This window comes from Syngnathus typhle, linkage group LG4, assembly GCF_033458585.1.
Source record: "Syngnathus typhle isolate RoL2023-S1 ecotype Sweden linkage group LG4, RoL_Styp_1.0, whole genome shotgun sequence".
Lineage (NCBI taxonomy): Eukaryota > Metazoa > Chordata > Actinopteri > Syngnathiformes > Syngnathidae > Syngnathus > Syngnathus typhle.
In genome coordinates this window covers 22,854,232-22,879,352 of record NC_083741.1, presented here as the reverse complement: position 1 = coordinate 22,879,352, position 25,121 = coordinate 22,854,232, and the positions used below count along the sequence as shown (strand labels likewise).

General features: G+C 45.6%; 4 protein-coding genes across 6 annotated transcripts; 3 read left to right on the top strand and 1 right to left on the bottom strand.

Moving 5' to 3' along the window:
- The first annotated feature begins 19 nt into the window (after positions 1–19).
- Positions 20–5,390, top strand: ercc5 (excision repair cross-complementation group 5). The gene is made up of 15 exons (XM_061276024.1): positions 20–296; positions 402–577; positions 648–763; positions 841–942; positions 1,096–1,147; positions 1,695–1,841; positions 1,912–2,116; positions 2,201–3,064; positions 3,140–3,360; positions 3,428–3,547; positions 3,620–3,833; positions 4,097–4,241; positions 4,328–4,528; positions 4,600–4,684; positions 4,801–5,390. Exons 1-15 carry the CDS (start codon positions 209–211, stop codon positions 5,302–5,304), a joined length of 3,240 nt encoding a protein of 1,079 aa, XP_061132008.1. The 5' UTR covers positions 20–208; the 3' UTR covers positions 5,305–5,390.
- A 255-nt stretch (positions 5,391–5,645) lies between these two features.
- mettl21e (methyltransferase like 21e) lies at positions 5,646–9,625 on the top strand. Its single transcript, XM_061276031.1, has 5 exons — positions 5,646–5,896; positions 8,259–8,419; positions 8,491–8,608; positions 8,695–8,792; positions 9,083–9,625. Exons 1-5 carry the CDS (start codon positions 5,869–5,871, stop codon positions 9,407–9,409), a joined length of 732 nt encoding a protein of 243 aa, XP_061132015.1. The 5' UTR covers positions 5,646–5,868; the 3' UTR covers positions 9,410–9,625.
- A 1,543-nt stretch (positions 9,626–11,168) lies between these two features.
- Positions 11,169–13,551, top strand: LOC133152421 (protein-lysine methyltransferase METTL21C). Its single transcript, XM_061275998.1, has 6 exons — positions 11,169–11,224; positions 11,308–11,445; positions 12,289–12,383; positions 12,449–12,588; positions 12,652–12,769; positions 12,843–13,551. Exons 1-6 carry the CDS (start codon positions 11,184–11,186, stop codon positions 13,274–13,276), a joined length of 966 nt encoding a protein of 321 aa, XP_061131982.1. The 5' UTR covers positions 11,169–11,183; the 3' UTR covers positions 13,277–13,551.
- On the bottom strand, positions 13,550–24,250 carry tpp2 (tripeptidyl peptidase 2). 3 transcript variants are annotated; one of them, XM_061275993.1, is made up of 29 exons: positions 23,990–24,250; positions 22,946–23,074; positions 22,689–22,784; positions 22,516–22,620; positions 22,315–22,439; positions 22,072–22,235; positions 21,838–21,992; positions 21,688–21,764; positions 21,472–21,599; positions 21,145–21,393; positions 20,947–21,062; positions 20,710–20,881; positions 20,479–20,636; positions 20,328–20,404; positions 20,137–20,243; positions 19,905–20,059; positions 19,694–19,810; positions 19,529–19,629; positions 19,371–19,467; positions 19,164–19,301; positions 18,844–19,088; positions 18,629–18,707; positions 17,105–17,143; positions 16,291–16,442; positions 16,132–16,228; positions 15,931–16,061; positions 15,618–15,867; positions 15,421–15,540; positions 13,550–15,263 (listed from the first exon to the last, which is right to left on the bottom strand). In XM_061275993.1, exons 1-29 carry the CDS (start codon positions 24,152–24,154, stop codon positions 15,174–15,176), a joined length of 3,834 nt encoding a protein of 1,277 aa, XP_061131977.1. In that variant the 5' UTR covers positions 24,155–24,250; the 3' UTR covers positions 13,550–15,173. The 3 variants fall into 3 exon arrangements, with proteins under 3 accessions (XP_061131977.1, XP_061131978.1, XP_061131976.1); XM_061275994.1 differs by lacking the exon at positions 17,105–17,143 and having other exon boundaries at positions 23,990–24,249; XM_061275992.1 differs by lacking the exon at positions 17,105–17,143 and having other exon boundaries at positions 15,618–16,061.
- Between the last annotated feature and the right edge of the window lie 871 nt (positions 24,251–25,121).

Sequence of the window (25,121 nt, the reverse complement as noted above, 5' to 3'; positions counted from 1 at the left end):
TAATTATTCTAATTTGATAAAGAAAACATTTGTTCATCGTAAGAATGGCCTGACAGATCAAATCGGGGTCTCAAATATACTTCCCGGAACCTTTGCGTCCTTCGCTAGTTGCTCGACGAACAGAATTGTTGTTACCAAGATGATGTAAACACTAGTTTGTGCACCTAGTGTGTAATTATAACTGTATTATGTTGTTTTAAATTGAGCCATGGGAGTGCACGGACTTTGGAGGCTCCTGGAGAGCACGGGGAAACCCATAAATCCAGAAACTCTGGAGGGTAAAATTCTTGCTGTTGGTATCCACATATAAGAGATGAAATCAATTGTTTTCCATGTCATCACTTAAATTGTCGTTATGAAGTCTATTCTGTGAAACCTGCACCTTAACCTGGCACCAACAGATATCAGTATTTGGCTCAACCAAGCCGTGAAGGGGGTCCGAGACCGTGAAGGCAACAATGTCCAGAACGCCCATCTTCTCACTCTCTTCCACCGCATCTGCAAGCTGCTCTATTTCCGCATCAGGCCAGTGTTTGTCTTTGATGGAGATGCTCCACTGCTGAAGAAGCAAACTCTGGTCGGTCCGCATTTCGGATTCTTTACGAATAGACCTTATTGCACACTTTTTATACTTTTCCTCTCCTCAGGTCTTGAGACGGCAGAGGAAGGAAGAGTTGCGCCAAGAGTCCCAAAAGACGAATGAGAAACTCCTCAGGACATTCCTGAAGAGGCAAGCTATCAAAGCAGTGCTTGGAGATGACAGGTAAGCATCATGGTCTTTTTTTTTTGATCAATTTGGTCAAGACCAAACAGCAACATTTATGTCTTGTATCGCTTCAGTAAGGATCCGCTACCAAGCCTATCCAGTGTGAAGAGAAATGAGGTGGATGACATGTACGTTCTACCAGCCCTGCCGCAGGCAGATGAGGACAAAAAAAGCAGGTCAGGAACCCTAAAGTCTGTTCTGAAATTCAATTGAAATAATTTCCCTGTGCTAATATAATCCACGGGTAATGTGCTAATACACAGTTCAGCACCTGTGTATTCACAAATTTATCAATATATATATTTCATACTCAATTTTCCTTGTTACAGTTCAGAGGAGGAGGAGGAAGAGAAAGAGGATGAGGTTGATGATATTCATCAGGTGAAAAAAAAAGTCACATTTATGTACCGTATTTTCCTGACTATAAGGCGCACCGGACTATAAGGTGCACCATCAATGAATGGCCCATTTTAAAACTTAATCCTTATATAAGGCGCACCGGACTATAAGGCGCACCATTAATGCATCATGTCAGATTTTTAATCCAAATAAAATCATTCTCCATTTTATCTTTTTTATTTCAACTTCAGATGCAACAAATGACTTTATAATCACAAAATAATGATCCATAGTCTTTTTGATTCATGATTCATAGTCTTCAGCAGGCCACTTATGCTTGATTTCATGACACAATGCTTCGGGCCAGTTTGAATTTAGGAATCTGGTCCATATATAAGGCGCACTGGACTATAAGGCGCACTGTCGGCTTTTGAGAAGATTTTAGGTTTTTAGGTGCGCCTTATAGTCCGGAAAATACGGTACATGTGTTCATCATACATTCCCAAATATTCTTAATAAAGTAGATTTTTTGGGGGGAAGGGCTCCACAAAATCATGTTGATTTAAATTGTATCTACTGTATTCGCCAGGGGGAGGAATTTTACGACGACCCCAACTCTGTGGACATCAACTCGGAGCAGTTTGCCTGCCTCCCACTTGAAATGAAACATGAGCTCCTCAAAGACATGAAAGAGTTTTCCAAAAGGCGCCGGACCCTTTACCACAAACCCCCCGAGGTACTTCAATCGTCCCCTTCGCGTCTACCCGAACGCACGCACGCCTCCTAATTTGTTAATCCACTCGTAGCTCTCCACAGATTTTTCCCAGTATCAGTTATCCGGCTTGCTGCACAGGAACAAGCTGAATCAACGTCTGGAGGGAGTTGAAAAAGAAATGAACGAGCGCAGCGCCGGCAACGCGCCGCAGCTTTCCGGGCAGGACCGGCCGAGCCACGACGTGGAGTCGCGTCGCCTTGTTTCCGAAGATAACTCTCACTACATCCTCATTAAAGGCGAGGGCATCAGTCGTTCAAGAGCAGTTGATCGAATAGGAAAAATATCGATTGTGATATCTAAAGTGTGCTTTTGCTCGACAGGCTCGAGCCAAAGTAAAACTCCCTCAGCGAGCCAGCCGGTTTCCGCACCCTGGAGCGGGAACGCCCTAGCGGGCTTTATAGAGAGAGCCGTGGACAAACCGGAGCCCCTGTGGCGACCAATCTCCGAGGATGAAGAGAAAAAGCAAGTTCCACCTCCAGACGATTGTCAGGCATCCGCGTCCAAACTCCATTCGCCGCCCTCGCCTCGTACATTGAAGGCCATCCAGGCCGCCATGAGCGACAGCTCGGATGTGGAGAAGCAGGAAGAGAGCGACGGTAAGGTCTCTCCGCGAACTCTGATCGCCATCCAACGAGCTCTAGAGGAGGACGAGAAGGAAGATGGAGCGACGCGTCAGACGCCGAGCGCCAGCTCTGTCGCCAAGTTGCAAATGGACATCGGTAGTTCAGAGGAGGAGACAGAACCTATCGGAGACGCCAAAGAAAAAACGGATTTTAAGCGCGTCGCCGATCATTTGTTCGATAGTGGTTCCGATTCGATGGATGAGGTCATCGGACGGAGGTATGAAGCGGTTCACACTTCAGCTGCGACTCAGAAACTGAAGGAAGGATCCGACAACGTCAGGGAGGAGGCCAGCGAGGTCAACAAGGACGAGGAACTATTTAAAGATGAATCGGCTGCCGCCGTGACGCTCAGTAGAAAGGCCGACGAGACAGGTGAGTCGGAGCAAGGCTCGATTTTGGGGAAGGAACAGCGCGACCATCCCGTGGCGGCCGAGCGGCTCTTCGCGAAACGACTCGGGGACTCCCCGAGTCACCTTGAGCCGCCTGAGCGGATCAATAATGAATCGCCCCCTCTACAAATCAGCCTTAATGCTGAGATCATCGACGATAGCGAATCAGACGGTAAGCGTCAAAGTGGATCGGTTCATTAAATCATGAAGAAGAGTTCAATTAAAAAAAGAAACTATTTTCATCCAGAGAGCTTCGTTGAAGTATCGGAAGAGGGCGCAGAGGAGATCTATGAAGAGGAGACCACTCAAGCAGAAAGTCAGTCGGCCGCCGTTCCAGACGAGGCTTCGAAGGTCAACGACGAGCCAGACACGAAAACACAAACTGACGAGAAGGAAGAGTCGGACGAGGGAAAAGAGGACATTTCCCCCTCCGGCCCTGCAGTTAACGAGTGGGAAGATTTGAACGTGGTGAGCATGCGCCGCCGTGTCTCTCCTCATTGATCAACCAACTCACGGCGTCGGCGTTGCGCTGCAGGATGAGCTGCAGTCTCTGGAGACTTCTCTGCTGGCGGAGCAGAGCAACCTGAAAGAGCAGAAACAGCAGCAGGAGAGGATGGCCAATACCGTCACAGGTCAGATGTACCTGGAGAGCCAAGTGAGTCAAACGCAGATTCGAATCAAAAAGAGATTTTTTTTTTTATCCAATACGTTGCTCTCGCGGCTCCAGGAGCTCCTACGTCTGTTCGGGATTCCCTTCCTGGTAGCTCCGATGGAGGCGGAGGCGCAGTGCGCCGCCCTCGACCGGGCCGACCAAACCAACGGGACCATAACCGACGACTCGGACGTTTGGCTGTTTGGGGGGCGACATGTTTACAAGAACTTCTTCAGCCAGAATAAATACGTGGAGCACTATCAGTTCAGTGACCTGCAGAACCAACTGGGTCAGTGGCCTCCATCGAATGTGATACTTGACTTACGGCGCGAATGTCCGCCGTATTATTTTAAGACGTAGCGTATTTGAAATTCTCTTTTCGCCGCCGTAAGCCGCGTTGCTCTCACTTCGGAACAAATCAAAACGGTGTCGACAGGGGAAATGAGAACGCATCCAAGCGCTAAGTCGATATCTTTACGCGTCGCATATCACAAACAGGTGTTAATGTCGTCGGCCCGATCGCCGATGTCACTTCTCCGTCCTCCAACTCAGGTCTGGACAGAACCAAACTGATCAACCTGGCTTACCTGCTCGGAAGCGATTACACCGAGGGCGTGCCCGGGGTCGGTTACGTGACCGGCATGGAGATCCTGAACGAATTCCCTGGACCTGGCCTGGAGCCGCTAACGCAGTTCTGGTGTGTCGATTGTGTCAAAAAACTGTCACCATCTCCGGACGTCGCTTTTGAAGATCTTTCCCCTTCATGCCATTGAAATTTTGCAGGACGTGGTGGTCGGAGGCGCAAGAGAAAAAACGTTTGACGGCCGACCCCCGGGACACAAAAGTGAGAAAAAAGCTGAGAGGGCTGAAACTTCAGACCGGTTTCCCGAACCCCGCCGTGGCTCAGGCTTACCTGCAGCCCGCCGTGGACGGGTCGGACAGCTCGTTCAGCTGGGGACGCCCTCAACTGGACATGATCCAAGAATATCCTTTCGCTATCGGTGCCATCCATGCGTTTTAAGTGTCACGCGAGTTTTCCCTGACCCGCCCGATACTTTCTGTCAGAGTCGTTTCGGATGGGCCGGTCGAAAAACGACGGAAACTCTTCAGCCTGTCATCAAGCAACTCAACTCACAGCAGGTACTTGGCCGAAATATTTGGACGAGGCTAAGAATGTCCACATGAATAGTTCAAGTTCATCGGATCGGAACTTCCTCTTTCGAGCCTTACACCATTTCCCCACGGTTTCGTTCTAGACTCAGCTACGGATCGACACGTTCTTCCGCATGGAGCAAGAGGAAAAGCAGGCGGTCCGAAGTCAACGTCTCCGCCGCGCCATCACCTGCATGAAAAGGAAGGAGAACGGAAACGACGGCGCCGAGTCCGACGAGGAAATCGGCACGCCGCCTAAATCTAAGAAAGGGAAGACGATAGAAGAGGGCCGGAAGAAAGCTGAAAATAGCAACAGGAGGGAATGGAATGAAGGGGTGGGAGGGGGCGGCGGCTTTTTGGGTTCTGAGGAAATTGCACAAACACCTTTGAACGGAGTGAGTAGCGCTAGCCAGGAGGAACGTTTGCCAAAAGCTTCCAAGACTGGACCAAAGCACACAAAGCGGAGCAGCAGCAGCAGCTCTGGCGAAGACAGCGAAGAGAATTCCGCTAAAGTCGCCATGGTTACGGCTCAATCTGTGTTCAAGGGGAGCACGAGAGCTCGCGGTCATAAAAGCAGGAGAGCGAGAGGACGAGGAAAGAAAAACTGAAATGAATTATTAGCAATGTATTTTAAAATTTAGGATGCAATCATTGGATCTTTTTATATGAAACTGAATAAAATGAATTTCCCTAGGCTCTTTTTATATCTGATTTGGAATCATCCGTTACATTTGAACACACATCAGGAAACAAGAGTTGAGACAAGCGTTTACTACTTTTTGACCTCTGACCTCTGAACTGAAAATTGCCTCACAGAACAACCACGTGTGGTCCAGCTTTTTCAGAGACAAAACTATTTATTTATAAACCCATAGAGAGTTTCATAGTCTTTATTTTAAAGCAGAAAGGTGTCCCTTTTCACCGCAGCTCAGTTGTCCAAGCTGCCAGCTGTTTCCGCCACTCAGCGCCTTACCCGCTCGGAGAACTGCAAATGCGCAGGGGAAGCCACTTGGGAAATACTGGATTTGGTTCTATGGGGAGGCTGTGTAACCTAAAACTGGATGACATCTCCCTGCAAGACGAGAGATTTGTTGCCAGATCGATCTAATCCGAAAGGATTTTAGCGTGACCGGAAACCAAATACGGCACTTATCTTATTTTCTCATTTGACCATGGAGTGTGACGAGAGGTCCGAGTCTGGTGAGGAACACATTTTGTCATTTCAGCAAATTTCTCAGGCTACCCCTTATTATATATTTTGGCACCAGCGTTGATCGAGAAGCTCTCCTGAACTTCACTTCTCACACACGTCACACAGTTTAAAAGATTTTTTTTTTGTAATTGTGTGGTGACGTGAACGCAATTGTTTGATATGGTGATTTTCATGCATGCACACAAAGAAAGTCAAAGAAAAATTGTTTCCGTGTGGGGTCCCTTGATCGTAAACCCAAACGGCTGTTACGTAACTCAAGTTGCATAGCAGACTCAAAATTGTTTGGAGAAACGAAACCAAGATGAAAAGAAGGACTGCATGTAAATTATAGCAATGAATCATCTGTGATTAAACTGGTGGTGGGCTGTACCTTTGAATGATTGATAGCGGTTTTGAAAATAAAATGTGTAAAAATAGGACATGCCCGGAATAGTGTTTTGGTGATGGTGTTTGGTTGGACAGTGGACACTTGGCGGCTTTTATGGATTTTCAGCTGTGCAAATGGTTCATTTGAATTCTCCGTCTCCACGAGGCATGCTCCTTGATATTTGAAGTTTAATGTCTTATACAGGGGTCACCAATCCAGCCCGTTTTAGATGAAAATGATCAGATCATCAGGATTGTTATTAGGCTTAATCCCTGGGCTAGTAATTGTCACGTAGGGGTGAAAAGTTCCAACTACATAAGCATAATCACAATATTAAATTGAGTATTTAAAAAAAATACAATTGTAGATTTTATTTATTTGATTCATTGTCGTTGTTTTATTTATTTATTGTCTCGTACTTATTTTATTTATTTATTTTATTTATTTATTTATTTATTCAATGGCTGAGGTCAATCAAAGTTGCAGAAATTTTAAATTCAATAGCTTTATTTAAAAAAATAAAATAAAATATTGTCAATCTATGCGCTCAAGCATTTGATGACACCAGTCAAGATATTTTTATTTTTTTTTGCCATTAGAGCTGCAAGTAGAATATAATTTCATCATGTTTTTGTCAATGCTTTTCTCTATTACATTTATTTTGTCCACCTGATCTCATGAACCCGGTCTCGCGTTAGCCAATCAGCTCCCTCCATTCAAGGTGTGCCTCGTCGACTCGTCACTTTGTTGCTATTTAGTTCCCTGCTTCCCTTCCCTTCTTCTTTGTTCTTGTCACATCTCCATGCTGTTAGTCTTGTTTTGTGGTGCATTGAATGCCAACCCTTTTTTTTTTTTTCCAAGCATACTACCCAGACTCGTATGACACATAAACAGTACCTTCATTTTATGCATTAGCTCAACCAGCACATGATATCACGCTGCTCCTAGTTGTCATCGATACCTCACCATCAAATCAACCTGAGAATCTATTTCCATCAAATGTTTCTTTTGTTGACCTTCGCTTCGTTTGTCATAAAACACTTGTGACCGAGTGACGTTCGTTCCTCGGATGTTCTTGAGGAGGACAGCACAGTTTGGTTCGGACTGCCAGCTCCTACGTGCTTAGAATGTTGTAGAAGAAATTGTTTGTGCCACCTGTCCCAAAATGTGTACCTGCCCTTGCTCCCAGAGCAGCTGACCCAAGTATGAATGACTCATTTCAGCAGGATATTAATGATGCCGGCAACTTGTGCAATAAACACTTCATGGGCAAATTTGGCCTTCAGGACATCATGGAGTCAAAATTCCCATCGCCATTTTTATATTGCATGTCAATTGAATTTTCTGCCCATTTTCGAAGCCAAATTGGTGTGCGCCATTTTGGATCTTTAAGACAGCGCCTCATTCAAAAGAAAATAGTAGTTTCCGCATTGTTCTCCTTTATCCTAAGATTACCGTAATTTTTGGACTATAAATCGTGTTTTTTTTCATAGTTTGGGTGGGGGGGCGACTTATACTCAGGAGCGACTTATATACATATATATGTTTTTTTTTCACTTTTTTGGCCATTTTATGGCTGGTGCGACTTATACTCCGGTGCGACTTATAGTCCGAAAATTACGGTATTTGGAATTGTCTGGATAACACAAGTTATCCAGCAGTGTCAGTGAGTGGAGGTATGCAATCGCTTGTGTTGTGTTGACATCTAAATTGCACGCTAACAGCTGCCTGTGGTGAAGTTTCAGTCTCGGTGCCTGAGATTGACAGACTTGACATGTTCTCCATAACATCCAAGTCAGGCCTTCAGCGTTTATCATAGTAATGGCCGTTCCCAATCTAGACCCACTCAGAATAACCTCGCCTTGGATAGTAACTGGTTCGAGGAACTCACGAGAGGGGGTCCACCCTGGAAAGACACCATGTTTGCTGAAATCTTGTAGACCTGGAGCATAACTTCACCTGCACTTTATCGTCCCTAAAAGCAAACCCGGCCGTTGGTGAAGAACTCGCCAAGGCCATTTTAGCCCGCCAGTTCCACCCTTCTGTCATCGGTCCGGAGATGTGGGAGGGTTACATCTTCTCTGACCAGCAGATCCGTATTAAAGAATCCACAGACCTCTACGGAGCTGTACTCTGGCCCTCGGTATGTGTGCGGACAAAGAGCACGTCTCAAAAGCCATCGTGATGATGACTTGCTGACTGTTGAACATCTAGGCAATGGTGTTGTGTCACTTCTTGGAGACCAACCGTGACGAGTACAACCTGCTGGACAAGACCGTGATAGAACTTGGTGCGGGAACTGGTCTGGTTTCCATCGTTTCTTGTCTTTTAGGTAAAACAATTGCTATTGATGTCGGTCGGCATTTATTAAATTTGCCGTTTTGAGGTTTCTAAAATGCTTTTGTGTTACCTGCTAAGGTGCTAAGGTCACGTCCACAGACCTCCCTGATGTGCTCGGGAATCTCCAGTACAACGTCACGTGCAACACAAGAGGACGGTGCAAATACACCCCTCTGGTATTTTTTTTTTCATCTTATTTTGACTTTTTGTTCTTCAGTTAGTTGGCTAGTTTATGTATTTGCATATATATATTAAATGTGTTTTTATTGTAATTTAATTTAATTTTGACATTTTTGTTCAGTTAGTTGGCTAATTTATGTATTTGCATATATAAGTTGTGTTTTTAATTACCGTATTTTTCTGACTATAAGACGCAAATGAGTCAAACTATTCAATTCGCCATTCATACAAAAGGCGTGTTTTTTTTTCCTCCTCTATGAAAATGTTCTTTGCTTCTGATTGTCAGGTCACAGAGCTGGTCTGGGGCCCAGAGGTGGAGCAGAAGTTCCCCCAAAGCACACAGCATTTCGACTACATCCTGGCTGCAGACGTGGTGTACGCGCACCCCTACCTAGACCAGCTGTTGGACACGTTCAGCTACCTGTGTCAGCTGGACACGCAAATCCTGTGGGCCATGCGTTTCCGCCTGGACCCCGAGAACAGCTTTGTGGAGCGTTTTCGCGAGCGCTTCCACCTGGAGGAGCTGTACGACCTCCCTAGTCTTAGCATCAAACTGTACCGGGCTTGGAGGAGGGACAAGAGGACCAAAGATCAAGAAGCAGCTTCTGTCTAAGCTTACGTGATCATTTTGAGTTTGTTTTTCTGAGCCTGTTTACTCTTTTGTACAACTTCATGTGAAGAAGGGCTAATTTTTTCAGACAGAGCATTCTTGTGTAAAATGAAGATTGGCTTTATTTGTATGTCGTTTAAAAATAGCGTACACTTCATAATAGACAATTCAGAGTACTGTTTGTTTCTTCTTTTTTTTACCCCAACAAATACATCAAAACATACAAAAAGCAGAATTGTGAAAGCGTCTTTGTGAGCCTACCATAAGCTACATCCAAATTATATTTGATATGTAATATTACTAAGAGGTTTAAGCTACAGCTAACTCAAATAAACAACATTGTTTATTATTAAAATGTTTTCGATCGACGTTTTGACATTTCTAAATAAAATAAATTGCAATAAATACATAAATAAATAAATAAATAAATAAAAGAAGTTGATTATAAAATTTCTGTCCGAAAAGGCCCGATTCAAACTTGCTACATAAGTCCCTGCAAAAAATATGAAAATAACGAGGTTAACTGCTAGCAAACACACATGAAAATGTCATTTCAGGAACTTTGCGTCATACTATCCCGTGTCTCTTTTAATCGTAATTTTGCGGGTGGCTGCACTTTGTTACTCAGAGGTCATCTTTGATCACGGGTGGTTCTCATCCTGATCACCTCTCGGCCAGATTCTGCCGTTCTTTCCAACGGGCATTACCGTAATTTTCGGACTATAAATTGCGTTTTGTTCATAGTTTGGGTGGGGGGGCCGACTTATACTCAGGAGCGACTTATATACATATATATGGTTTTTTTTCTCTTTATTGGGCATTTTATGGCTGGTGCGACTTATACTCCGGTGCGATTTATAGTCCGAAAATGACGGTACTTGACTTTTGGGAGGTGAATTCAAACCGTTCTTGCACTTTAAGCCTGAATTTGATATCTTGTAAAAGTCGAAACAGTCAGCGTGGGACTGGTCTTTTTTTTTTTTTTTTAAGTGCTTGTGTTTTTTCCTGCTTAGCGCCAGAAACTCTATTTGAAGCTCCAACTCGGTAACATGAACATGGGCTGGAGAGTGTGAGCAATTTGCCAGGTGGATGACACATCAAGCTGGCACACAGTTGCGGAATGCCCCCAACATTGTTCGCCCGGTGGCCAGGCCAACCAGGCTGGCCGACGCACTGGAAGGTCGGATTAAAGCCCAAACGCCCGCTTGATCCGGCGAGACTCAAAGGCCGTGCGTCTTTGTCAAAACAAACTCAGCGACGGACGGCGCCAGAACGCACGCGCTATAAACAACCTCCTCGCCGATAATTTGTTGCCTGTCATCACAGTTCAAAGTCTTCTTTCTTTATTTTTTTTTTATCCTCATAAAAGACAGATCAACCATAATGGTTGAGCGATGACATCATCACATGCCTGCATTTGGAATGTGCATGGATTTAAAGCGATGAGGCCTGGGTGTGAAGGGTCAAAGGTTAAAAAGGAAAGTAAGTGTGTAATTGGAGTTTATGTTTTGCAGCGCCCTACTTTTCACCCTCAGGGGGGCTGCCGGGCCGATGCGGTTGCGTGCGAGCCCGATCCCGTTACCGACAATATCTGGTGAAGAAACCGAAGCCACCAACACATTCGATGACAACCGATACAAGTTGCAGTCGAAATAAAATTTCGAAAAATAAAAGTAAACTCCGACGCCAGACTTATTTTTGGGGGTATTTTTAGCAAAGTGAGGGCATCTGTTGTGGAGCTGAATGGTTCAAGCCATGCAGATCACGCACGCATTCTATGAAGGAAATTCCACAAAGCTTCTGCAGAGAAGACACCAAGTAGATTCATGGCCATCATGCTGTGGTGCAAATCATCTTGTGGGGTACGTGCACGAATCTCCCGCTGCTTGTTTATTTTTCAGGGGCTGCTGCGGATCTAAAAATAACCATGTGACCATGATGATGGGAGTGTCCACCAAGATGCTCTCTATAACACGCCAGGCTGCAGATGCACACAGATTGCAAACCAGAACTTTCTCGGAACTAAAATACTTTCGCAGGTAAGTGAAAGGTCGAAGGTGAGGGGAGATTTAGGAATGAAATGAGTTTACACGATTTCCAGGGAGAGCGTGGTTAAGATTTTTGATACATTTTTGTTACATTTGATTTTGTTGTATAAAAAGCTGTCCTTGTGTATAGAATTTCAAGATACAGAAATATACAAAGACAAAAAAATATATATTGTTAGCTAAAACATATCAGTTGATTTTAAAATATAAAATTCTGACATTTATGGTAGCAATATTGAATACAATACAAGGGACAGCAGTTCTGTTCACTTTTATTCACTTTTATCTGAAGTTAGAAAATAATTTATTTATAAATGTATACCGTATTTTCCGGACTATAAGGCGCACCTAAAAACCTAAAATGTTCTCAAAAGCCGACAGTGCGCCTTATAGTCCGGTGCGCCTTATATATGGACCAAATTCCTAAATTGAAACTGGCACGAAGCATTGTGTCATGAAATCAATCATGAGAGGCCCGCTGAAGACTATGAATCATGAATCACAAAGACTATGGATCATTATTTTGTTATTATAAAGTAATTGGTTGCGTCTGAAGTTGAAATAAAAGAAGATAAAATGGAGAACGATTTGATTTGGATTAAAAATCTGACATGATGCATTAATGGTGCGCCTTATAGTCCGGTGCGCCTTATATAAGGACAAAGTTTTAAAATGGGCCATTCATTGAAGATGCGCCTTATAGTCCGGAAAATACGGTACTTTAATTTTTTTTTTTTAAAATGTATACATTTATAATAACCCAAGTTAAAAAGGTTATCAAAATTTGTTGCCTCTATATTTCAATTTTGTTTTGATTTTCTATTTTCACTGTAGTGCATTTCACATGGCTACTTCGTCATCATGCACTGAAGAAGCCAAGCAGAGTAAGGTGACGATGGAGGAAGATCAAGTGCCAACAGAGGCGACGGGTAAGCGTGTCGCTAGCACGATGTGGAGTTGTGCCACGTGTAATATTCTCCTTTGCGTCGTCAAGAGGAGTCAGAAGTTGTCCACGAGCAAGGTTGGATCCCGTGCGTCTTCTTCGAGGCAAATAAAGAGATGTATCATTACGTCGGGCAGAAGATCGTCATCCAGGAAGGTCTTGATTCCTACGGAGGAATGATATGGCCTGCGGTGAGTCTCTCTGCTCAATGTGAGACTGTTGCGTCAATGTCACACGTCCTGCTCGTATGGCAGGCTTTGGCTCTCTGTCAGTATTTGGACTCTCATCGGGACCAGCTGAATCTCAAGGACAAAGCCGTGCTGGAGATCGGTGCAGGGACCGGCTTGCTGTCTATTGTGGCCTCGCTCCTTGGTGGGTGAGACCCAGAAGAACAATTGTGGGCCCAGCGTTGAAGTTTTCCATCTCGGTTCGATGTGCTCTACAGGGGCTTGGGTGACCGCCACCGACCTTCCGGACATTCTCGGCAACCTGAGATTCAACCTGAGCAAGAACACCAGGGGACGCTGCAGACACACCCCCCAGGTGGCCCCTCTGTCTTGGGGTCACGACCTGGAGCGCAATTACCCCACGTCGGTCTATCGCTACGACTACATCCTGGCAGCCGATGTGATCTACCACCACGACTACCTGGATGAGCTTCTGGCCACCTTGAAGCATTTCTGCAAGCCAGGGACTATCTTGATCTTGGCCAACAAGCTCAGAATAGAGTCCGACCATACGTTTCTGGACAAATTTAAAAGGGCTTTTCACACCAGGTCGCTGGAAGAAGATGGATCGTTAATCATCTTAATGGCCACGTGCAGAGAAAGTGAGGAGAGAGAGGACATCCAGGAACTAGCATCTGGATTACTCGGTTGAGGTTGTGTGTCAGGCAGGCACGAGCGCAATCTGGGCCAACAAGGTCAGACTGGAGGCCGACCTCTCATTTAGGGAAGCCTGAAGATGGAGTGATGAAGATCAAGATGCAGAGACATGGATAGTTAACTAGATAAAGGAACTAATAGTACAAGTTCATGTCATCTGATCATCTAGAAATCATGGGAACCTTTTTGGAGAGGGCCCAATAAACTTTGGATTTGTTGGTAGAAGTATTTGCCTTGAAAATTCTCAGTCATAAAAGAACAGGAGAAGTTTTTTGGTGTTGTTGCTTTTTAATATGCTGACACCAGCAGAAAAGGAAACACGTGAGGATTCTGTTTGGTGACAGAAGTGGACGGCATTCAGTAGTGGTGGAAGTTAAGGCCTTTTCTCAGAAACTATCAATGGCAAACCTGAACTTTTTATCTGACCCCAAAACCACGCAAACACAGAGATGGGGTAAAAGGAATAACCCCTGCAGGTTTCCATGACGACTGTCAATAGGGGCACCTGACCTAAAAATGAGACAGCTAAAAACAAAAATGTAATAACTAAGTGCCCTCCCCCCCCCAAAAGTCATTTTGTAATTACAAATGGAGCGATATGTTCTTCCAAATCCAAGTCCAGTTCCACAAGCCATTTGATCATTTTCATTGTTTTAAATTATGATTGATATAGAAAAAAACAGACAGCAGCAATCTATTGCTGATCTATAAAACAATATTACTGGCCAAACAAACATCCTTCCTAGTTTGACATTTTCAGACCAACCTTGGCTTGTTGACAATAGTGATGCAAATCCACGGCTGGAATGCATAAATCAAAGAAACCATGTCTACGTTCTCTACGCCCTCCCCCGGGATGGCAAATTGAGGAGAAAATACATCCAAAGGTCAAACAACTGCATCAGATGCAAAATGGCCAAGTGTGAGGTCAAGTATCAAAAACATGCAAAACAAACCCGACACCATTGACGTAACCTACTCGCACTTTTATCTTTCGATTCAGCTCACGGGAAAGAAACAAGTTGGCCGTATATTCAACTCATTCACTTCCACGCGCACGTGAATGCTTTGAATTTATAATTCGCTTCCAAATCCAATTTCCCGAAATCCGACAAGACGTGCATATATGCAAAATATATTGATTGGAATATTAGTATTACGGTATACACTTATTGCATGGTACTATGTTTCGCTATGCATGTATGTACATCCTTTCCATCCGTGTGCACCTTTTTAAATGGCGCACAAAACATATCGACTAACGAGTGAACGTGCGCCGGGTGAAGCCGCGGCTGGGCTGAGGTCCGTTGGGCGAACGTGCGGCGGTTATCTTGAGCCGCTGTGGCCCGCTTGACATGGGAGTGCCTTGAGTGCGGACTGAAGATCCGACCCGAGCACATCTTTCCCCCTCGCGTCAGTAAAGGTACGTGGATGCAAGGCACCGTAATACTGCTTCAGCTCTGAGGTCTGTTCATTTAAGAGAAGTCAGATCCTAAAAAGTCCAATGGTGAACTTAACGTCCAGGTAAAGCATGGCACGAAGATGTGGGACCATTTCCTGGTGTCCCGTGAATATTGAAGGAGAGACATTTCAAAACTGAGCAAAAAAACGTGACCGTGACCTAAGGAGAACGGGAAAATGATCCAAGTGCTGTATCGACTTGGTCTGAAGAGATTTGGAGGAAGAAACAAAGCTGCATTCATCTAATTCTTTGTTGTTGTGCTGCTGGTGGCATTTGGCATTCCAAAGACAGATGTTCTCAATGTGACCTTTTGAAATGACCGTGAGCGTCAGTGTCCTTCACTGTCCAAGATGATGAAGTGAAAAAGGAAAAAGGTAGTCTGCCCACATCCTGAGAGCGTCGTACTGATGTGGCCACGCTCTTTATGCTTTTAGAAGGGATTGTAGTCTGCAGGGTACATGACGGGGAGCCAGTTTTCGGTGAAGGTGGTACAGTGCATCCATTTGAGGTGACGCATCAGCTGGAACACACAAAAACAAAAAGTTATTTACTTGCCGCTCTTTTCCCCGACAGTGCCGTGTTTTCAGAATGAATATTTTTCTGATGGTATATTCCTCTTAAAAAAAGTTCATTTCTTTGACTGCACGTTTGAAATAGAAGCTGTATGCGGCTCCTACTTGGATGCAGTTCTTCATGTTCTCCTTGCTGGGCTTCTCCTCCACCATCTTGGAGGCATATTTTAAGGCTCGACCGTACATCTTGGTCGCCAGGGCGTGTTTGTAGGAAAACAGCAGCACCTGAAACGAAGGGGGGAAAAAAACAAAAATAAATCATTTCACTTGGGGTTGCAAACCAAGCATGTAGCTGAACCCACCTTGGAGTCAGTAAGCTCCGCCCACTTCTGCACCTCCCAGAAGGTTTCCGTCAGAGTGTCGGCCATGCTTTGCGTCGCGTCACGGGAAGTGCTGGCCTCCTGTTCGCAAACTTCCCCGGCGTCGGTTTGGCCCGTAGCGACGGTGGCGGCGGCGCTCTCCGGAGGCGGGACGGCCATGAGCTGGTCGGCCAGAGCGCAGCCTTTCCTGCACCAGGCGTCCAGCAGAGACGACCGCTGCTTCTCCATGTCGCTGAAACGGAGAGAGGAGCGTTTCGACGTCTGCTGTTTTTTTCCCGAGTGCGTCTCAACATACGTCTTGATGGTGGCGGCGTCGGGTCGGGGGTCCGTCTTCATGGTGAAGTAAACGGCCAAGGCCGTCTGGTCAATGTGGGAGATGACCACGTCAGCGGCTGCGACCACCTCCCCGAGGCGTTTTGCACGCTCCTGAGAAGAAGTGAGAGGTTAAACACCTTTTGAGCGATATTCCAATGAGCGACTTTGAACTTGGAATGACCTTTTCAGAGTCCAACTGATGGAGTCGTTGCACGTGCAGAGGAAGGTAATCGGAGTACTTTTCCTTCAGCTCATCGTAAAGCGAGCTGGAGTCCAACCTGAGGAACGCAAAGAGGGTGACAACGGTATGATAAAACAAAATGTCTTTGGAAATGCTCACTTTGTCATCCACTGAATCTTCAAGTCTCTCATGGCTTCGGCGAACTCCTCCTTGACGTCTTTCTCTTTGTCCGCATCCTTGTCTTTCTCCTTCCCGCCGTTCTTTGCTTTGTTGGGTGTCGGGATGAGGTGGTAGATGACTGAAACCAGGTCCTGCGCAGACAACAAGCGGTTGTATCGTCAAATAACCAGTCGGCGTGGGGGAATTTGCACTCCCACACCATCGGCGGCACCGACCCCCCCCGTGGCAATATTGGAATCATTCACGTCAGTTGGCTGAAGACATGCCCACCAACAACATGCACATTACTGCCTTCAACCTTGAGTCAGATATTATTAAAAAGGGAGGGGGCGGGGGGGTTCATGATTTGAAAGAGGACAAAATAAAAACCTGAAAAGCAGATTCCAATTGTTGTTCGCACCCGGCGCAACGATGACAGACAATGTGGATCTTGCAATCCGACCTCAGCTAGCACAGCCATCTTGGGTCAAAATAAACATGGGTCTTTTTTTTAATGTAACCTATAACCCTTTTTTTTGTTATTCTGAGGAAGGTCTCATAAAAAAAAATAAAATAATAAAACAAATGTTACACTGACAAGAAAGAGGAGTGGCGAAAAAATGGGGTATTTACTGTCAGGAGTTTCATTTCCTTGTGGATTCTGCTAATTTGTAATCATTCTAAAAAAAAAAAAAAGACCCTTTGGCATACTTGTCATAAAAGAAATGCAATCTTAAAAGTGAAGTCCAAGTCACTTCCACAAAGTGTGAGACTGAGAGCAGTGGGCGCTCAAAGTTTCTATCTCATCCAGTACCTTTTTAAACTTTCTTTGTCGTTTTGCAGAGGACTGCCCCTGGTGGTCAGAATAACACACAGTAAGGAAGAGACAACACAAGAAGACCACAAAGGTTTTGTTTTGGTTCTGTATCGTTTTTGCCCTTGCAGATTTAAAACCCAGCCACCTTACCTGTTTGACACACACAAAGTTCCAAGTCAATTTTCATGACGGGAAAGGAAAAAGACTGGCACGCACCTCTTATAGATGAAGACAAAAAAAAAAAGAGCTTCATTTCCAATGCAAAGGCTGAGTGATCAATGGCTTTTGCATTGTTGCCACTGAGGAAAGCGTAGCCCAAAACATTCAGGGAATCAAAAATGGAAGAACGATTGCATCTAGAACGCTTTGAAATCACTTTTTGGAGGACATTCAAGATCATTTTGGAGTGTGTAGGCAGCCAGCCAAGTTCTTTCACACCAAATAAAACGGATTGAGTAGGTGAAGGTGTGAGTAAACCGAGTCACTACTGCGGTCTATTTGTATCTTTCATGACAATAGAAGTCTTGTCATCGTATTTTCTTGATTCAAAATTAAATGGCTCAATTATGGTTGGGGGGGGGGGGGGGTCGGTTCGCCCAATTTTCCACCTCCTGCCTTTTCTTTCCAACCACACGCCGATAGGACAAGTTCACGCTGAAAATACGATTACCGTAATTTTCGGACTATAAGTCGCACCGGAGTATAAATCGCACCAGCCATAAAATGCCCAAAAAAAATGAAAAAAAACATATATATGTATATAAGTCGCTCCTGAGTATAAGTCGCCCCCAGACCCAAACTATGAAAAAAACCCGCGATTTATAGTCCGAAAATTATGGTAATCTAATTACAGAAGAAACCAGCCAAACCAGATGGGTTGAGGAGGCGCATGGGCGACACTTAAACACGTGACAGCAAATGAGAGGAAAAAAACCATGCAATAAACACAAGCGCCAGTGATGAATCCACAGCTCTGGTGACAAACGTCAAAGAAAAAAACAAAAACACAAAAGCTTAAATGCTTTGGCGGACTATAATTCAACCCTCCTCCTCAGAATTGTTCACTGGCGTTGGACGGAATCCTCATATGTCCCGAACTACACACAAAATACAATTTCAACACTCTAAATGAGTCTTAAATTGGGTTATTTGTTTATTATTTATTATTTATTCATCCCTCATTTTATTTATTATTTATTGTTTGTGCCTTCTTGTTTTTATTTTGTGTCGTCTACTTGTATGTTTATCGTGTACTGTGTCTCGTCACCGTGGGATGGAGGAAACGGAATTTCGGTTTCTTCGTGTGTCTGGACATATGAAGGGATTGACAATAAAGTGACTTTGAACTTTGAACTTAAATCAAAATAACATGTGCACATGGGGATTGCGACTGGCCAATATCATAAATTTCTCTTCAAAAATAAAATTGACACTGTTGCATTTGGAGTGAACATTCTGAGGAGCAGGATTGAGCACCAGTGCGGAGAACAGATGCTGGAAGAAGGAACTGAAGTCACTCACTGCTTTCTTGCCATATTCACTCTTTGCCACGACGAGGGAGCCTGTAAGATAGCATCCTGGACTTGTTCCCTTTGGAATCCTGAAGGAAGAATAAAAACAGAAATCACATTGTTATAGTTCAGCACACGTGTAAAAGTGGCGACTGGTTTTTTTTTCGCGCCGCTTCTGTCATCAAAGCAAATTGGATTTATTTCGTTAACTCCGTTTGAACTCACTTGTCGTCGGGCAAAGCCGCCACATAGAAATGCTGCGTGGCCCCCGGTGACAGGGTGACCGAGTTTGCTTTCTTCTTAGCCAGGAGGGCCGCTCGGTGCGTCTCGTAGACGTCCGGGCTGAGGGTGGCGGACAGCCGATGGGAGACGACGAAGGGTAGGTCTTTTAGGCGCTCCAGCTCGCTGGACAACTCGTGGCGGACCTGCAGGCGGACGGTGTAGTCGCCCTTTTCCAGCTTGAGGGAATACTGGATGGAGGAGGAGAAAAGGTTGGAGCTTTTGACGGAACCGGCGCACTGGCAAGAAGACACAGTTCAAGTCACCTGATGCGGGTAGGCATCCCCTGAACCCAGCAGTCTCTTGTTCTGATCGTACAGCATCCACAGCTGGCTATCAAACTCGGACTCGTACAGCAGCTCGCACAGCAACGGGCAGCTGGGTGTGACCTCGCCGCTCTTTGGCTGCACAGAGAAAGTTATGTCCAAAACGAGATTTCAAAACAAAAATTCCGACTATCCCATTGCGGCTACCTGGTGAAAACTGTAAGCGAGAATAATCTCGTAGAGTTGTCTGTTGTTGGGTAGAACGTCCCTCGCCCCCAAAGGCTTGATTTTTGAACTAATGGGCCTGGAGGAGAGGAGGACATATATAAATCGGTGGAACAAACCAACGATAAGTCCGCGCGTACCTGAGAGGCTGAACCCAAGACTTGAGGGTGATCGCAGGAGACACTTCCTCGTACTTCAACGGCGACGACACATCGAAACTTGTGACTCCCTCTGACGCATGCTGGCCAAAGACAAAAGTGAGAGGCGCTTTTCCAAAATGTCACGTCGGTGCTGATGGTGCTCACAATGTGCAGCGGTGAAGGAGAAATGCTGAGACCGTGGAAGGAGATGGTGTAGTCCACCGTCACGTCTCCCAAACTCGCCCACCAGCGTGCGATGCAAAGTTCGACAATCTTGCCGGACTGAAACGGGCGGAGGACCAAAAGAAAACAAACTGCAAAACATCTATAGTGGCTTCAGATACTCAGGTGAATGGAGCAAACACAATTGACAAACCAGCACGGAAAAGGCTTCGGTGAGCGAGCCTTTCTCCAAAAGCGACGAGAACTTGTAGAACTCGTTGGCTCGGTAGGCTTTCTGTTTGACCAGGTGCACGGCGTGCAGGACGAACTTTGACGACACGTCTCCGGAATGAGAAGTCAGCGTGATCTCTGCGGAGGATGAAGACACAGGGATGGAGAAACGACTCTATTTGAGCTTGGTCTTCTTTGAAACAGGCCGCACCAACCTGCCCAGGAGGCTCCCTGAGGCACGGTGATGAAATGGCGTTTGATCTGTCCTGGTCTGAAGTGGACGGCTTTGAAACACAACTCGTGATTCTCGCTCTCTGCCACCCTATCGAGTGGGGGGAAAAAAGAGGGAGAGAGTGAGACGGGCAAAAAAAACACACATGCTTTCGCAATCGTGTCTTCGCCTTACTTGGTTGGAATAATAACCGTGATGGGGACTCTGAAGAGCGGGCCGCAGCCAGGCGCTGCCGTGTCATAGCCGCACACCTGAGAAAGAGGTCGGCGCCGTCGGTAAAAGACAAAACTATCGGTTTGTGGACGCTCGGCTTGATTCTGCTGACCTCGGCGTAGTGCACGCCCTCCCTCAGGCCCACGGGATCCACGCGGACGTTGACGTGGCGACACTGGTTCATCAGCTCCAGATGAGACGGGCACTGAACCCACGGGGCGGCGCACGTGAGGGCCAAGTGGAGCTGTAAGGATATCCGCTCGGTGTTTTCTGCGACAAGAGTCCGAAAGAGCGCGCTGAGCGTCTGCCATGGCTTACAAAGCGTGGGAAACAATTGCGCTACCTGTGTTTTCGGGAAATACGGGTTCGATTCCCACTCCGTGGTCCGAGGGGGACAGAAGCTGCGCCGGGTCCCTGAGGTAGATGCCTCGCTGGGTTCCCACGGTGACCGAGAAACCCAAACGGCTGGTGGGTAACGAGGCGTTTTGTGTGAGGTAGTCTAACGCCTTGTCCACCTAGCCAGAGATGATTCGATGAGCGGTGGAAAGAACAAAAAGTGAAAATAAGACGGTGGCTTTACCTGAATGATTCCATGGCCCTGTGCAAACACCTCAATGTCTTCAACCTTGACAGCTGTGTTCTCCAGCGCTCTCCTGACTCCGGGAACGGAGGGCTGCACCCCTTGCTGCTTTAATCCTGCCTCGCGCAAAGTCACAAACGATCACCAAAGGCTCGGGCGAGACCAAACCGCGCCCGAGGAACGTTCGCCCCGACCCACCGGAGAGGACCAGCGCGATCCCTCCGCAGGCGTTGGGGGATGACATGGATGTGCCGTTCATCAGCTGGGTCCCGCGAAGGGTCCAGTTGGGTACGGACGCGATGGCGCCGCCGGGGGCGCTTATGCTGACCCCGAGCGCACCGTCTGTACTGGGGCCCCTGGAGGACCAGGTGTACTGGTTGGGAGGCAGCTTCTCCCTCAGGGAATACTCGGCCACCATCATGTCAGGGGTCACGTAGGCTCCGACACCTAACCGGAGGACGTGCTCAAAAATGTTCTTTCCGTATCTGCGCACGTGAAGACCACTTTAAGACACTGCCGCTTTACCGATGACGCCGCTGGTGGTCCCTCCGGGGCAGCCCACCGTGGAGAGGCAGGGCCCGTTGTTCCCTGCGCTTGAAACGAAAATCACGTTGTGCTTCTGGACAGCCTCGGTCATAACCTCACAAATTCTCCTAAAAAAAAAAAAAAGAGATGAGAACAATGACACGCCGCTTCATACAGGCTTTTTTTTTTTTTCTCTTGCAGCTTCAAAATGTTTACCCGGAATTGGGCCAGTGGGTGGCTTCCCCGTAGCTGTAGTTGACCAAGTCACACTTGTAGTTAATCACTTCAATCATCTTAGGAGATCATAAATGAAACAAAAGGATTAATTCATGAGCAAAAGTGAAACGACAAATACAATCAACATACAGCTCGGATAAGTCCCGTGCCCGTTTCCATGGTGCTGAGCCGAGTGTCTCCTATCTTCAGCGCCAAGATTTGGGCACCGGGGGCAACCCCGTTGCGCTCGGGTTCTTCCGGGAAGTAACCCGCTGCGATGCTCGCGACGTGTGTCCCGTGAGCCCCTTCGAATCCAAACGTGGCACGTCAGTGCGGGGCTCTCGTGTCTTTGCATCAAGACAAACGGGCTTGTCGATACTTCACCTCCGCTGGTGACGATGCAGAGCGTGTTTCCCTCATCGTAAATATTCACAGAGTAGTTAAGCATCTCGGCATCGCCTAATGTCGCATACTGATGGGACTCTCTGTAGGAGCGCAGAACGGTGCACTTGGACAATTCTCCACACTCGGACGTGTCCACGACAGCCCTGAAAAAAAAAAAAAAGCAATTTGAGGACGTTTCGAGGGACGTTGGAAACAACGAGTACAGTCGATGTTAGGACTCGCCTCCACGTGGTGCCATCGTGCCAAAGAACACAGTCGTACACGGGGCCCGGATCGCTGTATTTCTTTTCTAGAGAGACAAGCAGCTCCGATTGACTCTGCAGCTCTTCCTTCTGTAACTTCTCTAACTGGAAACAGAAGGCAGGATGAATGCGCCGCAGCGTGAATAGATTATTCCCGCCTGCGCCCCATGGTTCTTGTTACTTGTGACGGAGTCGGGTGGGAGAGGTCAAACTCCTCCGTCCTGCGACAGGCGTCGGCGAGCGCTGCTCGGTGTGCGGGGTCCCACATCTTCTCCTTTCTCTCTTTCTGCAAGGGAGGCGAGCGGTATTATGCAAGAAGACTATTGTCAGCATGGTTGGAAACTGACTTCTTACCTGTATTCTTTCTTTAAGGGCCTTAGGGAAGAACTCATAGCCATTTTTAACTCCAATGTGATACTTCCCTGATGGGTTGACCCAAGCAGGAGGGATCTGGATGACATACAAAGGAACGGATGTATTTTTAGGATCGTTCCAAAGGTACAGGACCGAGTCCAAACCAGAGGTGGGTGTGCTATCATAGCGAGTAATATACACATTGTGAATCCTTCAAGCAACATCTGCAATTCAGTCACTGTTATTAATGGACCAACCTTCAGCGTTCTCCCAGAGAGCCCGGGGATCGTCCCTTCTTTCGGCTCCACCACCGTGGCCGTGTTCACGTCACCACTGCCTGTCGTGTCAATGATATCAACAATCTTTGGCTTCCCATCTGTTGTCACCTGAGGATGAAGATCACACAAGTCAGTCGATTATTTGCAATGTCGGCGTATTCGTAGGAGGATATCTATAGCTCGACAGTGAAGTAGTATTACTGGACAATAATAATTATGCTAATTGTAGAATTAACGACACGGTCCATATTCCATGTTCTGATGCACAGTACTTACATATGACACGATCGGATTCCATTTCTGCCTTTTACAAACCAAAGCTGACATTTATTGTCACAGTATAGTATTAACAATACCAGCCCATTGATTATGCAGGAAAAGAAATGTACTATATTGTGGAATCTGCAGAAAAGCAAATTGTATTGATTGTGCTTCACGAAAAGATTTACCAGAGCAGATATCGTTTATGACCAAGAAGGACAAACTATGATGAAACGTTGCTGTACAAATGTATGGAAATAGAACATTTCTCGTCTCACGTTATTTTGCTCGTACAATTTACAGTACGTGTACGTCACAATAAAAACGGCCGTGGTGAGTTCTGCACTGTACTTCTAAAATCATGATCACAACTTTTAAACACCCACTTGTTTTATACATCGCGTATTGTAATAATAATAGTAGTAACGATCAAGTACCGTGTAATAACGTAAATACTCACGCGGTATATAATAACTGCTGTATGCTAAAAGAAAGCTAACTACATGAACGGTTCTGGTCAACAAGATTCTTTCGGAAAATTAAGAAAAAGAACTAAAGAGAGGTAACAGATGCAATACTTTATTTAAATGAAGTTGTCATCCTTCTATCGGTTGCATTGTCGTAGCAGGGCTGTAATTTGTTGATCCAAACAGGTCAGCTAGCTAACTAGCAAGTGACTGTACAGATTATGTGGCCTTTCGCATCAGTTGCCCCTAGTTAGCTTGGAGCTAACTAGCATTCGAGCGACCGGCTCATTTGTACCTGCATGCCGGGTGCCCCTGGATCAACCCCGGTGTCCATGATGGCGATGAGAACTCCGAGGCCATCGTACTCGGGAAAGCGGCTGAGATAGGACGCGGCGCCTGTCTCTTTTTTGGGAAGCAGCCCGTGGAAGGGGAACGGCTCTTCGGTTGAATGGGTAGCCATGACTCGAAGAGCGGAATGACAGCAGGGAAAGGCGAGTGAGTGAGCGAGCCCGCTTGGATAGTTGCGCACAGGCAGCGGACGAGAGTTGTTTAAAGAGCCACAACACAACACGTAGCAGTTACGTTAGCTGTAATATGAAAATGACAAATCAATAAACGTCTTTGTTTGTTTGTTTTTAGGATCAAAACCAACCCGGTTTTCACAAAATGACTTTATTTGCGGTGTTTCCCTATGGAACTAATTAAGGAAAAACTCTCCTATTTGAATATTTTGTGCACTTGCTGTGAGATCTTGAGATACAGCCAGATAATGTCAAAGGCGAAGTAAAACCATTGTAATTAAGGAAGTCAAGTGAACAGCGTATTTTCAGTAAGGCATTTCAGCCATTCACAATTTTCAGGGAACAATCCCGTTATTGGCTGAAAAACTCACCGAAACACTGTTTTTGTGCCCAAGCCATATTAAAAGAATTTGATTTTGTCATGCCATTAATGAAGAAAGAAGGCTTTGCTGCCATCTTGTGGTATCAGTAGGCCACTACAAAACTAGTGATTAGAAAGTCGACTCACTGCTTGTTGTTGATACAAACAGAGCAACATTGACGTCTACCTACACTACCGTTCAAAAGTTTGGGGTCACAAAATTGTTTGGGTGACCCCAAACTTTTGAACGGTAGTGTAAATATTATTATAATAAAATATTATGAATTAAATATTATAAATTATAGACTACCGTTCAAAAGTTTGGGGTCACAAAATTGTTTGGGTGACCCCAAACTTTTGAACGGTAGTGTAAATATTATTATAATAAAATATTATGAATTAAATATTATAAATTATATCTTATATGTGTATAAGATTATATATAATCTATGAATATAAGTATACATATATATTATAAGATTTTTTACACAGAAGATTATATATATAATCTATAAATAATTATCTAAATAAATATATACACTACC